Consider the following 17,240-nt stretch of genomic DNA (forward strand, 5'->3'; position numbering starts at 1 on the left):
ACCGAAAAAACCATGAACTCCATCCACTCCGGCTCCCCCTCCGACCCCTGCCCACACCGCATCTACAACAAAGCTAGCCCAACCATCGTCCCATACTCTACAACATAATCAACTCCTCTTTTGACTCCGCCACCTACCCAGATCCCTGGAAGCATGCAGAAATCACAGCTCTCCTAAAAAAAAAACAAGCTGACCCGGAGATCCTCTCCAACTACCGCCCCATCTCCCTCCTCCCTTTCCCCGCCAAGGTTGCAGGGAAATTAGTCAACGGCCGCCTATCCCACTTCCTCGAAGCAAACAACACTCTTGAACCCTCACAATCCGGGTTTCGCAAAAACCACAGCACGGAAAGCGCCCTCATCGCATCAGGACCAAAGTCGACAAAGGCAAGACTGTCGCACTCATCCTCCTAGACCTCTCTGCAGCCTTTGACACCGTCTGCCACCACACACTCCTCACACGCCTCCACAACATAGGAATTCGCCACAAAGCCTTAGACTGGCTCACCTCCTTCCTCACCGACCGGACCCAGAGAGTCCGGCTTCCACCCTTCCACTCCAACACTACCAAGATCACCTTCGGAGTCCCCCAAGGGTCCTCCCTCAGCCCCACACTCTTCAACATCTACATGATCCCCCTAGCCAACATCCTCCGAGCACACGGAATCACTATCCTCTCCTATGCAGTTGACACCCAACTCTCCCTCACCCGCAACCCCACCACCGCCAAAACCAACCTACACGCCGCTCTCCTCAACACTGCCAACTGGATGAACACTAACCACCTCAAGCTCAACTCAAACAAAACCGAGATCATCATCTTCTACCCCAACAAAACCACATGGGATGACTCCTGGTGGCCCACCGCCCTAGGCCCCGCACCCACCCCTGCAAACCATGCACGCAACCTCAGCATCATCCTTGACCCCTCCCTCTCCATGACACAGCAAATCAATGCTCTAACCTCCTCCTGCTTCCACACACTCCGCACTCTAAAAAAATCCTTCAAATGGATTCCCCCAGAAACCAGAAAGACAGTCACCCACGCACTCATCAGCAGCAGACTGGACTACGGTAACGCCCTCTACGCCGGCACCACACTCAAACTCAAACGCAAACTCCAGAGAATCCAGAACACAGCTGCACGCCTCGTCCTTGGCCTCCCCCGCCACGAACAAATCTCACCACACCTCAAATCCCTTCACTGGCTCCCCATAGACAAGAGAATCACAGTCAAGATCCTCATCCACGCACACAAATCCCACCACAACACCGGCCCAACCTACCTCAACAAAAGAGTTAACTTCCACACTCCCACACGCAACCTCCGATCAGCCGATCTCGCCCTAGCCACAGTCCATCGCATCCAACGCACCACCACAGGAGGCAGGTCTTTCTCCTACCTCGCCCCCAAAACCTGGAACTCCCTCCCCACCGACCTTCGCAAAACCAAAGACCCCCTGGTCTTCAGAAAGAACCTCAAGACATGGTTGTTCGATCAGTGACCCTCCCTGCCCCCCCCTGATTCCCCCACCCCTCCCCACCCCAGCGCCTTGAGACCCTCACGGGTGAGTAGCGCGCTCTACAAATTGTTTGATTGATTGATTGACTGACTGAACCTTTAAACAGATTGAATGTGGATTTTCAAAGTAAACATGTAGGAAAGCCCTAATTTTATTAAAGACACAGAGGCTCATATTATGCTTTTCTTTATTGCCTTTAATTCAATAGCAGCCAGGTATTTAAATGATTAACAAACAGAAAAGAAAACTACAGATCCCATCAGGCTTTGGTGGTGAACTACAGATGGAGGCCACGTAGGTGTTACACCAGAGTCTCTATAATAGTCCCTTCAATCCTTGTCCTTCCGCTTTCTTGCTGCGTAAGGCAGGTCACCGAGCCACCAATGGAAAGATTAAGAAGATACAAATGAACATAAGAAAAACTGCTAACATCCGTTCCCGTTGGTCCATATCATTCGTTTGATGGGGAACCGCTGATTGAAGAACTGCAATAGGAGCTAAGGGGTAATAACCACAATATGGGCGGATGAAAAAAGAAGAAATAATTTTCTTCAGGGCAGGTAATACTCACCTCTGTGTCTTTAAAAAATTAGGACTTTCCTACATGTTTACTTGGAAAATCCACATTTTATGTCAAGACCAGGGGCTTGTATTATGCTTATTTTAAAACAAATGAACCACTGCATAAGAAGTATGTGTAACTGGTTTGCAATAAAATGTTTTGAATATGGAATCTGAAGACCAGTCGAGTGATCTTAGGATATCTCCCAAAGGAGCTCCCAAAGAAAAAGCTTCGGACGCCATGACCCCTCCAGAACAATGAGGACCAAAAGTAGAAATGCCAGTGCTTGCTTGGGACATGATCCATATCAACCATCTTGCCAGAGTGGGAGACGACAAAGGAGAATGGGATTTAGTGATGGAAACGACTAATTGAGTGGAAGGGTTCCTGAGAGAAGCCTTCCAGATTCGTACTCCATAAGGCATTGAACCATGCACAGCTTTGGAGACCGTGGGAAAGCAGGACACTCTACAGAAGAAATCAAGGTTTTAGTTCTTCTAGAGATAGCAAAGTATACTCCTCAGGGAGTAAACCACTGGCCTGAAAGATCCAAAGCCCTAATGTCAGAAATGCATTTAAATTAGATCAGACATTATAGCATTGCTATTTTTGCAGACAATGCTTTGAGAGATAAATCAACATTATCAGACCAATCTCTGAACAAATTCAGAATTGCACTAACAGCCCATAAAAGTGTGTATTTAGGAGACGGTGGAATACTTAGCCTTATTTCTCAGAGTTTGCAGATGAGGGGGTGCTCTCCCACTGGCTTACGTGTAATATACCTAGATTGAAAGGATATCTGATCTATGTGTATTGACCATTCTATAAGATTTGCCAGAAGCTGCTAAATTACCCAGGTAGCTAGCTGTGGTTACGATATCTGATGAAAAGGGATCCAAATGTGATCCCAAACACCAGTGAGACCAAGAGTTCTAGGCTGACATATAGACTCTAGAAGTTCCTGGGGCCCAGGACTTAGCAAGGAAACAGAGTGCCTGACAAAAGGCCTGGGACAGACCAGCTTGTCCAGACACCTTCCATGTCATCAACTGTAGCTGGCCTGAAAGTATGAGATTGTGAGTGTCGCCACTGGGATTGTTCAGCAGATCCGAATAGTGGGGAAACAGAATCAGAATCCTTGTTGACATTTGCAAGAGGTCCAGAAACTAGATCTGAGAAGGCCAAAAGAGAGTTAATATTACTAGGAATGACTGTTCCCTTCGTGCCTTTGACAGGCAACGTGAAATCATGAGGAAGAGGGAAGGAAGCATATGGAAGGCCCTTGTTCTAAGGCTGGAGAACCGGCCAGTCTCCAACTGTAAAAGCGTGGAAGTTGTGCATTTAGCCTAGAGGCGAATAGATCTGCAATAGATAGTTGTCCATTTAGCCTGTAGAAAGGGCCACAACGTGCCTGATGTTTCTGAAACATGGCAACATGTAATTGCCAATCACTGTAGTCTCTCAGGTGACTTGATAACCAATGTGCCTCTGTGTTGGGTAACCGGAAGTTACTCCGCCCTGACTGAAATGTGATGAAGAAGGCAGTATTCCCAGAACTGTATGATCAGATCTGCCAGAATACAAGAATGAGTACCTCTGAGATGACTGATATGTCTCACTGCTGTGTGACTGTCCATCCTGAGAAGGACGGAGCACCGTACTCGATCTTTTGTGAACCATTGGATGGCAAAGGAACCTGCAAGAAACTCTAAATAGTTGATGTGCATTGAAGTCTCCCACCCTGACCATGCTCCTCCAGTCGAGAATTGGCCGCAATGAGCACCCCACCCAGACAAACTTGCTTCAGACTGTAAAAGAAGATCTGGTGACATACTGAAGATTGCCGTTCCAGGCCTGTATGTTTTCTAGCCACCATGTGGCCTCTTCCTTGATTTCCTGATCCAAAGGTATATGATCCGAGTGTTCTCAAGTGATAGAATTTCAGTCCTTGTAATGCTCGGTAGTGTAAAGGGCCTGGGAAGATAGCCTGAATGGATGAAGACAGAAGGCCTACTATCCGAGCTAAGTGCCGTAGGGATTTGGTAGGTGAACGTAAGAGGAAAAGTCAATTGTTTTATTATTATCTAAAATTTCTCTGATGGAAGCTGGAGAGTAGCAGACACAGAAATCACAAAAAAATCTATCTAAAAACTCCACATAATGAACAGGTGAGAGAAGAGATCTGTCCAGGTTTGTGACAAAACCCAAAGTCTCAAAAAGGGTAATTGTGTATTGTAGATGAGAGAAGAAAGTATCTTTGATCTGTGACATTATCAGAATGTCATACAGATAAACAAGAAGACAAATGCCTTGGGATCTGAGATGTGCGATAACCGGCTTGAGAAGCTTGGTGAAACACCAAGGAGCAGATGAAAGTCCAAAAAGAAGGGCAGTGAATTTGTAAAACCAAAATAACCACTATCTTTGTTGAAACTGGAGATACTTTTGGTGTGGAGGGAAAACTGGGACCGAAAGGTAGGCATCTTTCAAGTCCAAACAAACCATCCAATCCATGGACTGAAGAGAATCGCGAAGACAGAGAATAGTTTCCATCTTGGAACGCCCGTAAAGAACAAATTGCTTGAACGAGCGAAGATTTATGACAGGACATCATTTTTTGTTCATACTAGAAAATTGTTGCTTAAAAAACCTCATGGAAGGAAATGAGTCAGACCGTTTGCCTGTTTCAGTAATAAATCTTGAACCTCTTGATCTACGAGGAGGGAATTGGCCTGGGAAAACTGAATCTTGTGTGGAAGAGAGACCTGACACAGGATGCTGAAACCTCTATGTGATAAGCTTGGATGGTTTGCAATATTCAAGGACCCCTGGTTAGGTTTGACCAAGCATGATATTATTTTGAAATGCACCCCCCTATAGCAATAGGAACTGGTTGTATGCTCACCATTCTCGTTGGTGTATCTGGATAGCCCTCTAAAGCGACCTCTACTGCTGTGCCGTCTTTGAGGGTAGAAGGTTGGTGATATTATGCTGCCTAACCTGGATTTTCTGGATATTGGGACCTGTTGCTGTGAAAGAGAACAGCTCCCTCTTCTGCTGGTCTTGGTGAGAACATGCTGTGCAAAAACCTCCTGCAGCGACAGCTGTGCTTTGAAATATGGAGCTTATTGTATTAACCAACCTAGAAATTTCATTAATAAAAGAATCCCCAAATAAAAGGCCATTAGCCTGGGGTCCCATTTCCTTAGAGGCTAATTCCGTTAGTTTGGGATCTATTCTAATTAGCAAACCTTTACAGTGTTACAGAGATATAGCAGAGTTAAGAGTTCCTAGAGAGCAGATACCTCGTATCCAGTTTGAGAGGTCACTCGGATTAATCCATTTTCCCTGGTTTGTTCCGCCATCTCAAAAACTTTGGTCACTGGGCCCGTTGCATCAAGAAGTTCGTGTCGTCAGGAGAACCATGCTCTGTCAATACCTTTTTTAGGCCCCTGGTTTGTTTAGAGATAAAAGTAAGTCAGTCATTTTGGATCAATGGCAGGAGTTGTGAGCACTTTGCTGCCAGCAAGAGGTCTAGGGCATCCAGATTTCAGTTTGTTTCGAATTGGTTTATCCAGCGGTTGTCACATCCTATGTTTAAAATGTTCCTCCACATGGGGGTAGGCGGGCCAATCTGTACACAACGGATGAACATGCAATGATGTGTCAGACAAGGGTTCCCTGGAGAAATGCAGTGTTTTCTCATGTGAAGCATTGTCACCTTTTTCCGAATAGGGCTTAAAAATGTTTTTTAATTTGCACTTAGAGGGAGGAAACCTGGTCTGATCTTGAGTATCAGAATCCGTGACCAGAGTATATCGAATGATATCAGAGTCGTCATCATCACTGAAAAGGATATCTTTAGCCATATGTTTACGTTTTCTACATGTTTGCCTGCCTCGAGAGAAGAGAGTTGAGCATCGGATATGTCACCACCTTCCTGCAGAGATAAAACGTCTCCACTCATGGCACTGACAGCGTCAGTAGTGTTGAGAGCAGGCTGATCTGCTGAATTCACTGGCCCTAAGGAAATGGACACTGAGCCCTTTTGTTAGAAACGGGGTCTCCAGTCAGCAGTCAGTTTACACTCTGTCCATGAAGGGACCCTCACTCTAGTCAGAGTTAGGGAGTAACGCACCTAAGATAACCTCTGCTCACCCGCTTGGTAGTGTGACTCAAGCAGTCAAGCTTATCCCAGAGGCAATGTGTAAAGTATTTGTACACACACACACACACACACAGTAGCACAGTGAAAATACAACAAAGCACTTAACACCAGTTTAGAAAAATACCCAATATTTATCTGAGTTAAACAAGACCAAAACAACAGAAATCCAGCATACCAAAGCAGAGATATCACTTTTTAAGATTTAAAAGAATCTTAATCTTGAAGAATCAGTGGTTGAACCCTTATAAAAACAAAGACGATGCAGGCCAAAAAGAAAGTGATGCGTCAGAAAAGCAAATGATGCATTGATTCTTTCCCCACTGAATGGGAGATGCTTCTATTCTTTTCCCGCCGGGTTGGCGATGTGTCAATTCTTTTCCTTGTCTGTAAGAGGCTGGCCTGGTTTGTAGTGGGTACCAATGGTACTTACACCTTATACCAGGTCCAGTTATCCCTCATTAGTGAAATGTATTCAGTATCTAGAAGCCAGGCTGTCTAGGGGTAGCTGTAGCTGAGCAGCCAAGGCTTATCTAGGAGACATGCAAAGCTCTTACAATACAACTGTAGTCACACATTACTCACACACATGAAAGAAACTACTCAGTTACACAGTGCCAAAAATATCTTAGAGACTATACTCCCTTAGGAGGTAAGTAATATACACAGTATATACACTAGAATGCAGAAATAGCTGTAAAACAGTTCGAAAAAAGTGCTATTAGTGAAAATCACAATAGGTTGCAATGGGCTTATGGGGAACACAAACCATATACTAAAATAGTGGAATGCGAAAGTTGGTTTCCCACCTAGGCAAGTGTGTTGAGGGGCGCTTGGAGTGTAAGAAAACACCAAAGGTAAGTAATAGAACCCACCCTAGAGCCCAGGAAATCAGGAGTAAATAACAGTAAATCTCCTGGAACACACAAGAAGTCGTGATAGAAGATTATGCAAGAACCAGAAGAGACTGCAAGACACTAACAATGGATTTCTGGACCTGACAACCTGTGGAAGAAGTGGACCAAGTCCAAGAAGCACTGAAGAGTCCAGGGAGAACAGGAGCCCCTGCTAACCCGGATGAAGATGCAAAAGAAGAAATACCGGTGAAGAAGAACAGTCAGTACTGCACCCAAGAAGACGGATGTGGGTTTCTGGTTGGTGCAGATGATGTCCTGCGCCGGATGGATGATTGCAGTCTGGTTTGCGTCTCTGGATTCTGCCAACAAGCCTTGGCACATGCAAAGCTCGGGGTTAGCGGAAAATGGCGCTGCCCGGGATCAATAGGGACCTGGTGGCCTCTACCCAGCTGGGGGAAACAGAGGGGGCTCTCAGAAACTCAGAGAGCCTTCAGAATACCAGGCAGCGAGCACAGGAGTCCCACAGCACGAGGACAAAAAAGGTGCAAAAGGAGACCCATTCAGCAGAGCACAAAGGGTTCCCACGCCGCCAAAGAACCACTCAGGAGGCTGTGCATCGCACGTAGGAGTGCTGGGGGTGGGAGCTGTGCTGTGCATGAAGAACTTCGTGGAAGGTCACACACAAGCCTTGGCAACTGCAAATCATGTGGTGCATGAGAGTACTGTCTTGCGCGGGGAGGCAAGCTCTTACCTCCACCATAGTTGAACCTTAGGACCGTTGGGACAACTTCAGTCCACCACCTGTGTTGCTGGATCCACGAACTTCGTCAGGAGAGGGGACCCATGCCACTGCACCGGTTGTCACTACAGAGGGGTGCCTGCTGAAGCATGGAAGTGACTCCTTCATTTCAAGGGAGATTCCTTTGTTCTTCTGGTACAGGCTGAAGACAGGCAGTCCTCGGAGGATGCACAACCTGGAAACACTTGCAGTTGCTGGCAGGAGCTGAAGATACAATGTTGCAGAAGTCGTCTTTGCTTCTTTGTTGCAGTTTGTAGAGTTCCTGGAGGGTCCAGATGCAGTTTCGTTGGTAGAAGGTGAAGTAAAGGATGCAGAGGATTCCTGTTGGAGTCTTGCAATCTGAATCTGAGGAAACACCCAGGAGAGAGACCCTAAAAAGCCCTGAAATGGGGATTGGTCAGCTACACAGGTAAGCACCTATCAAGGGAGGGCTCTGACATCACCTGCTGGCACTGGCCACTCAAATGCTCCCAGAGTGCCCTCCCACCTTGGAACCCAGGGACACTCTGGAGGAGCTCTGGGCACCGCCCCTGGGGTGGTGATGGACAGGGGAATGGTCACTAGGGGTCCCTGAACTGGTGTAGACTGGATTATGCAAGGAGGGCACCATCTGTGCCCTTCAAAGCATTTCCAGAGGCTCTGGGAGGCTACCCCTCCCATGCCTGCAATACCTATTTCCAAAGGGACAGGCTGTAACATCCCTCTCCTAAAGGAAATCCTTTGTTCTGCCTTCCTGGGCTTGAGCTGCTCAGTCCTCAGGAGAGCAGAAACCTGTCTGTGAGGTGGCAGCAGCTGGGGCTGTCTGGAAAACCTCAGAAGGCTGTGATGGCAGTACTGGGGGTCCTCTAAGGAGCTCCCAGAGTGAATGGAATTGTAACACCAATACTGGAATCAGAATTGGGGTGAAATTCCCAGATGATAACACCTTACATGGCCATATTCAGAGTTACCATTGTGAAACAGGTCATAGGTAGTGACCTACGTCCAGTACACGCATAAAATGGCGTCCCCGCACTCACGTAGTCTGGGAAAATGGTCCTGGACGATGTGGGGGCACCTCTGCTAGTGCAGGGGTGCCCTCACACACAGGTACTTTGCACCCAGCCTGTAACTAGCTGTGAAAGGGTATATGCACCATTTCACGCAGGCTGTAATGGCAGTTCTGTAGAAGCCTTTTCAAGGGCTCCCTGTAGGTGGCACAAGTAATGCTGCAGCCCATTGGGATCCCTTGGAACCCCAATACCCTGGGTACCTAAGTACCATATACTAGGGATTTATAAGGGGGCACCAGTAGGCCAATTTGGGATGAAATACTGAGTTACTAGTATGCAGTGACAAATTTAAGAGGCGAGAGAGCATAAGTACTGGGGTCCTGGTTAGCAGGATCCCAGTGACATAGTCAAACACACTGACATCAGGCAGAAATTGGGGGTAAAATGCCAAAAAGAGGGTACTTTCCTACATCGCCGGGCTGGCATTGCACCATCAATGAAAAAAAATGACGCCCAGGGAGTGATGCGTGGAAAAACCAGATGCAGGGCAAAGATGAATCTGCGATGAAGTAGGAGATGCATCGAATCTGCAGCCGCAAGACAGGCACTGCTTCGATTTTTCAGCTGCAGTACAGGCGCTGCATCGATTTCTTTGCAGCAATTCCCCAGTACATGGATTTTTCTTCAGGTCGCCAGCTTCCACTTCCAAGGGGCCAGGGACTGGATTTGGCACCACTTGGCAAGTCAGGACTCTCAGAAGGAGAACCCAGGCACTGGCAGAAGAAGTCTTTGATGTCCCTGAGACTCCTTAACAGGAGGCAAGCTCATTTCAAGGCCTTGGAGAACCTTGGAAAGCAGGATGTAGAAAGCAGAGACCAATCCTTTCACTTCCAGGGCAGAAGCAGCATGCAGCAGGCCAGCACAGCAAAGCAACAGGCAGAGGGGCAGTTCTTCCTACAGCATCCAGCTCTTCTCCCTGGCAGAATGTCCTCAGTCCAGGAGTGGTCTGAAGTTGTGGTCTCAGAGGGCCAATACTTATACTTATTTCTGCCTTTGAAGTAGACAAAGGAAATACTTTGTAGTGCACAAGACCCTGCCTTTCCTGCCCTGGCCCCAGACTAACACCAGGGTTTTGGAGACTACTTCGTGTAAGGACAGACACAGCCCTATTCAGGTGAAGGTGTCAGCTCCTCCCACCACTCTAACCCAGGAAGACCCATCAGGATATGCAGGGCACACCTCAGCTCCCTTTGTGTGACTGTCTAGAGTGAATTCACAAACAGCCCAACTGTCATCCTGACCGAGACGTGTATTCCACCGACAGGCAGAGGCACAGAATAATTAAACAAGGAAATGCCCACTTTCTAAAAGTGGCATTTTCAAAACTACAATTTAAAAAACAACTTCACCAAAAGATGTGTTTTCAATTTGTGAGTTACGAGCGACCCTAACTTCCACATCTCTATGTGCTCCCAATGGGAAATTACACATAAAAGATATTTCAAGGCAATCCCCATGTTAAACTATGGGAGAGATAGGCCCTGCAATAATAAAAACCGAATTTAGCAGTATTTCACCAGTAAATGTCCTTTTAAATACACTGCACCCAGCCCATGGCGCTGCCTAGAGCCTACCTTAGGGGTGACGTACATGTAGTTAAAGGGAAGGTTTGGTCCTGGCAAGTGGGTACACTTGCCAAGTTGAATTGGCAGTTTAAAACTGCACCCACAGACACTGCAGTGGCAGGTCTGAGCCATGTTTACAGAACTACTAATATGGGTGGCACAACCCACTAGAAGCATTTGATTTACAGACCCTGGGCACCGCTGGGCACTTTACTAGGGACTAGTAAATTACATATGCCAATCATGGATAAACCAATCACCAAAACCATTTAGACAGCGAGCACTTGCACTTTAGCACTGGTCGGCAGTGGTAAAGGTCAACAGTTCTGAAGCCAGCAAAAACTAAATTCAGCACAGGATCAAAACAGGAGGCCAGAAGCCAAGAAGACAAAGGAAACCCTGCAGAAAGGGCAATCTTCAAAACCTTCGAAAAACAAGATTTGTTGACAGGTTTGGTGTGAAAATGAGCTTTGTATGAATCAGGACTCACTTGGTGAATTGCGCGGAAGACTGCTACTACCAGCAGGAAGGGTCTGGGCCAGAATTGCTTCATAACACTCCTGCTGATGTCCTGGACAATACAATGCATGGAGGAATTAACTGCTGTGGAGACAGAAGTACTTACAAACTGTTTGAAGTCTGATTTAAAAATCTCCTCATGTGAGTCCATCCAACATTTGTTCTGCCATTGTTTGATGGTTATAATGAGCACTGGCCAGTAGGTGGTGACAGAGTGAATGGAATAGCACAAATCACTACCCTCACAGAAGAGTATGCTGAGTATTTCTAAAACATACTGTTATGGAAACAAACGCAAAGACAGAGTTAGGAAAAGGGACGAGGAAAGTTTTGAAGACTACTTTATAACCCCTGACAATTCTGCTGAGATTTCGACTGCTCAGTCACAGGCAACTGGAAGCCCGAGGGTCCATCCACAGGACAAAGAAGACCCCGCCCCCAGAGAAAGGGCCACTCACAGGCAGTGCGGGAGCCCCTGAGGAAGCATAGAAGGAGCAGATCCTTAAAAACAGGCCAGTTACGAAAACAGGAAATATCAGAGCAGAAGTACGCAACAGGGTAAACAGAGAAGAAGGAACAGACAGGACAAAACATTATAAAGAAGAAGGTAATGCAAAGACAGCGTAAAGGACCTGACTGACTGCAGCAAGGAGGAGGGAGGACGCGGGCTGAAGGGACTCGCTACAGAGGCTCTGGTGTAACACCTGCGCGTCCTGACCGCTGCACGGGGAGGGAGGACATGGGCTGAAGGGACTCGCTACAGAGGCTCTGGTGTAACACCTGCGTGTCCTGACCACAGCAAGGGGAGGGAGGACGCGGGCTGAAGGGACTCGCTACAGAGGCTCTGGTGTAACACCTGCGTGTCTTGACCGCAGCGAGGAGGAGGGAGGACGCGGGCTGAAGGGACTCGCTACAGAGGCTCTGGTGTAACACCTGCGTGTCCTGACCACAGCGAGGGGGAGGGAGGACGCGGGCTGAAGGGACTCGCTACAGAGCCTCTGGTGTAACACCTGCGTGTCCTGACCACAGCAAGGGGAGGGAGGACGTGGGCTGAAGGGACTCGCTACAGAGGCTCTGGTGTAACACCTGCGTGTCTTGACCGCAGCGAGGGGGAGGGAGGACGCGGGCTGAAGGGACTCGCTACAGAGGCTCTGGTGTAACACCTGCGTGTCCTGACCGCAGCGAGGGGGAGGGAGGACGCGGGCTGAAGGGACTCGCTACAGAGGCTCTGGTGTAACACCTGCGTGTCCTGACCGCAGCGAGGGGGGACGCGGGCTGAAGGGACTCGCTACAGAGGCTCTGGTGTAACACCTGCGTGTCCTGACCGCAGCGAGGGGGAGGGAGGACGCGGGCTGAAGGGACTCTCTACAGAGGCTCTGGTGTAACACCTGCGTGTCCTGACCGCAGCGAGGGGGAGGGAGGACGCGGGCTGAAGAGACTCTCTACAGAGGCTCTGGTGTAACACCTGCGCGTCCTGACCGCAGCGAGGGGGAGGGAGGACGTGGGCTGAAGGGACTCTCTACAGAGGCTCTGGTGTAACACCTGCGCGTCCTGACTGCAGCCAGGGGGAGGAAGGACGCGGGCTGAAGGGACTCTCTATAGAGGCTCTGGTGTAACACCTGCGTGTCCTGACTGCCACAAGGGGAGGGAGGACGCAGGCTGAAGGGACTCTCTACAGAGGCTCTGCCGTAACACCTGCGCGTCCTGACTGCAGCGAGGGGAAGGAAGGATGCGGTTGAAGGGACTCCCTATTGAGGCTCTGGTGTAACATCTGTGCGTCCTGACTGCAGCAAGGAGGAGGAAGGACGCGGGCTGAAGGGACTCTCTACAGAGGTTCTGCCATAACACCTGCGCACCCTGACTGCAGCAAGGGGAAGGAAGGACGCAGGCTGAAGGGACTCTCTACAGAGGCTCTGGTGTAACACCTGTGCATCCTGACTGCAGCGAGGGGGAGGAAGGACGGGGGCTGAAGGGACTCTCTATAGAGGCTCTGGTGTAACTCCTGCGCGTCCTGACTGCAGCAAGGGGGAGGAAGTACGCAGGCTGAAGGGACTCTCTACAGAGGCTCTGGTGTAACACCTGCGCGTCCTGATCGCAGCAAGAGGGAGGAAGGACCCGGGCTGAAGGGACTCTCTACAGAGGCCCTGGTAAAACACCTGCGTGTCCTGACTGCAGCAAGGGGGAGGGAGGACGCGGGCTGAAGAGACTCTCTACAGAGGCCCTGGTGTAACACCTGCGCGTCCTGACAGCAGCAAGAGGGAGGGAGGACGCGGGCTGAAGGGACTCTCCACAGAGGCCCTGGTGTAACACCTGCGTGGCCTCCATCACCGCAGCCTGATGGGATCGCTAGTTTCTGTTTGTTAACCATTGAATTACCTGGCTGCGACTGAATTAAAGGCAAGAAAGAAAAGCATAATACGAGCCTCCAGTCTTGACGTAAACTCTTCTTTGTGTCTACAACTTGCTCACGTCATTTTACTTCAGATAATTTCCTTACACACTCAGTGCCATATTTATGACCAGCTTTGTGTCGCTCTTGCACCACAGAACATGGTGCAAGAGGGACGCGACCCTTAAGTGGGATTTATGAAGCCATGCAAGCCCATCCTATGTAGCCCTGCACGGCGTCATAAATCTTGAGTATTACTCTACGTCAGGGAGGTGTTTCCATGGGTGTTGCGTGGGTGTTCCCCTGCAACATCCATGGACTTTGACATATCCCCGGATTCACAAGAATTTGTAAACATAACTTCATTTAAACCTCTCCTTTCTTCAGCAGCCAAATCCGGAAATTCTCCAACACTCCTGTCCTTCTGCCCTGAAACAATGTAGTAAGACAGGCTGTTTTCTTTATGCACCAAGAGTTGTACCGCTGGAAAGGGCCAAATGCAACCATTAAGCAATGTCAGCCTTATTAGACTTGTCATTGAGGCATAGCTTGGGTCCTATGGCACAGGGTGCAAAGCCCAGAGGAGTGCTGCCCAGTGCTCGAGTCAGTACTGGTTGGAATAATGCAGTCCTCTGTGCAGAGTGCAGTGTATGGAATACTCTACAATGTGACTGCCAGTGTTTAGGCTGTTTCAAGAATTTCTCCCATCAACTTTAGTGGTCCATTAAACAGGAGCTGGCACAGAGAGTGTGTCTGAGTGTTCACAACACCCGGTGCCACATGCATTTTCCTCCTGGGGTACCATGAGGCCCACATGTAGTGGGATTATGGAGAAGGTCTTCTGAACCTGTAGAATAGTTCTTAAAAACAACCCCCTCCTTCACTGTAAAGGTCTTGCGGCTTCAGTAGTAAGGATGCATCGGCCTGTTATTTCCAGAGCCCCGGCCTGGTCTAGTCTTTGCGTCGCCTGGTTGCCAGGACCCAGGCCATACGTCCTGGACAACAAGTGTAGGACAAACTCCACCATTACAGCTTCTGATCCTCTCAGTGATTTAGCGAAGCAGAGATGGATGATTGTGGTGGGTCGGTCGGTTCCATTGTATCTCCTTTACTCCCAGGACTGTATCACATTCCCACAGGAGATGCACAGCCTGTAAATTTTGGTGAAGGGAATAAAATCTTCTTAGCACCACCCATTTTATTCAAAAACAACTAAGCAGTATTCCGTGGCCCACTCGACCATTTTTTGGTTGGGTTTCAAGCTTGATTGTAAAAACAACAGCTTATTAATGCAATGATCCTTGATTGATGTGCAGTGCTTGTACAGCGCCTCATGACCCCTGATGGCCGCAGAGAGTCCTCCAAAGTGACAAACTTTAGATCCCTTTCTGACTGATATGAGTGGAGGCTAGACCCCAACATTCAGGTCTGAATTTAAATCATCCTGTTGTCTCATTTGGTTGCTGAGACAAGAGTTTGAGCATAAAAACGTTGGCAGCTGCGCGGATGACAGTCATTAGGTCAGTGCCACCGAATTGTTTCACATTATAAATAAATGTACTTTTCACGTTGAACAAGTGATAAATACTATCAAATTAGTATTCACGAGAGCGCTTCACGACAACAAAGCCAGCACGTGCAGCAGTCGAGCCTTTCGAAAACCATCGCTCTCCATCGTCAGGCGGATCCCTCCCAAGTCTTTACTAGTCGCACTAGGGAAGGAAACAACGCGGATTACTTATTCACAAGTAGGTTGTCCAGCTACAGCCTCGAGCTGACGCGCCTTGAAATCAGCGCAGCTTCCTTGAGGTTCGAAGTTTCAGTTTCTGTCCATCACAGCAGCTCTTCATGTGGTGCCCTTTTTTCACAAGAGGTTCAGTAGAATGACTGAATGTCTGTGTTTGTCAAAGTTTTGCTCGAAGGTAGGGGCGATGACGACGACTAGACGTCTTCTTTCCATGCTGCCATATGTGATGCTGACTGAGGTTCTTCTGGGAGCTGAAGAGTTTGCTGCACTGAGCGCAGTTGAAGCGCTTTGTCCCCCCATGCGAGGCTTGGTGGGCAGTGAGGTAGCGCTGATGAGTGAAGCTCTGCTCACACTCGGTGCACTGATAAGGGCTCTCTCCAGAGAGGACTTTCTGATGTCTTCGCAGATGATAGGCTCTCGGAAAGGTTTTCTGACACACAGCACATGCATGTGCTCCGACACTGTTCTGTGCGCTCGGCCGACATCTACGATTTGTGTCCCGCACTTTGCTCTTCTGTGTGTTGGGCGTTCTCTTGTAGTCTCTGGAGTGTCCCCGAGGCCTGGCACCACTTGCACATTGAATACTCTCGGCCTCCTTCTGGGCGCTCCTGAGCACGGCCGCTCTACCTTTCTTAGGCGTAACTCTACACGCCGTCTTCTCCTCAGCACACACCGCAGAGACACCAGCTTTTCTTTTTCTTTTTCTTTTTCTGTTCCTGCTTTCCTCACCTGTTCAATTACAAAGAAAGCAAAAAAGAGAGAGGGACGGGGAGATTAAATAAAGTCCAGTGTACGGCCTCCCAAAACACTAAGCACGTCAAAAAGAGTACACAGTTTTTAGGAACTGTGTACTCTTTTTGATGCAATTACAAAGAAAGTAAAATCACTAGAGCTGTAAATCCAAAGAGGTTTCAAGGAACACTGCTCTAGGTAAGTCGGGCGCGCTATTACTTGTTGTGCTACAGGGCTCAAAAGTCTGTATCTCAACAGGCAGGGAGACACATTTATGGACCCTGCCTTGTTTCTCTTCCCTCCAGTCAAGCATATGAGGAACCAATGATCCTGGCTACTGACATCAGCTGACAATGAGTGCACACACACATGGTACCCGTGGTGAGGGCTACTGACATCAGCTGACAATGACTGCACACACACGGAACCTGTGGTGAGGTCTACTGACATCAGCTGACAATCACTGCACACACATGTGGAACCCGTGGTGAGGGCTACTGACATCAGCTGACAATGAGTGCACACACACATGGTACCCGTGGTGAGGGCTACGGACATCAGCTGACAATGACTGCACACACACATGGTACCCGTGGTGAGGGCTACGGACATCAGCTGACAATGACTGCACACACATGTGGAACCCGTGGTAAGGGCTACTGACATCAGCTGACAATGAGTGCACACACACATGGTACCCGTGGTGAGGGCTACGGACATCAGCTGACAATGACTGCACACACATGTGGAACCCGTGGTGAGGGCTAATGACATCAGCTGACAATGAGTGCACACACATGTGGAACCCGTGGTGAGGGCTACTGACATCAGCTGACAATGAGTGCACACACATGTGGAACCCGTGGTGAGGGCTACTGACATCAGCTGACAATGAGTGCACACACATGTGGAACCCGTGGTGAGGGCTACTGACATCAGCTGACAATGACTGCACAAACATGTGGAACCCGTGGTGAGGGCTAATGACATCAGCTGACAATGCCTGCACAAACATGTGGAACCCGTGGTGAGGGCTACTGACATCAGCTGACAATGACTGCACACACATGTGGAACCCGTGGTGACGGCTACTGACATCAGCTGACAATGACTGCACACTCATGAGGAATCTGTGGTGAGGGCTACTGACATCAGCTGACAATGAGTGCACACACACATGGTACCTGTGGTGAGGGCTACTGACATCAGCTGACAATGAGTGCACACGCACATGGTACCCGTGGTGAGGACTACTGACATCAGCTGACAATGAGTGCACAAGCACATGGTACCCGTGGTGAGGACTACTGACATCAGCTGACAATGAG

The 17,240-nt window shown here is 48.8% G+C and overlaps 1 protein-coding gene across 1 annotated transcript in view; it reads right to left on the bottom strand.

Annotated features, from left to right (window-relative positions):
* Window positions 1–1,570: 1,570 nt before the first annotated feature.
* Window positions 1,571–17,240, bottom strand: part of LOC138285945 (zinc finger protein 766-like) — a 196,238-nt gene continuing 180,568 nt past the window's right edge. Inside the window, exon 6 of the mRNA XM_069226464.1 lies at window positions 1,571–15,909. Within this exon, the coding sequence (XP_069082565.1) occupies window positions 15,338–15,909 (572 nt within the window). The 3' untranslated portion in view covers window positions 1,571–15,337. The remainder of the gene's footprint in view (window positions 15,910–17,240) is intronic.

Source organism: Pleurodeles waltl, chromosome 3_1 (genome assembly GCF_031143425.1).
Source record: "Pleurodeles waltl isolate 20211129_DDA chromosome 3_1, aPleWal1.hap1.20221129, whole genome shotgun sequence".
NCBI lineage: Eukaryota > Metazoa > Chordata > Amphibia > Caudata > Salamandridae > Pleurodeles > Pleurodeles waltl.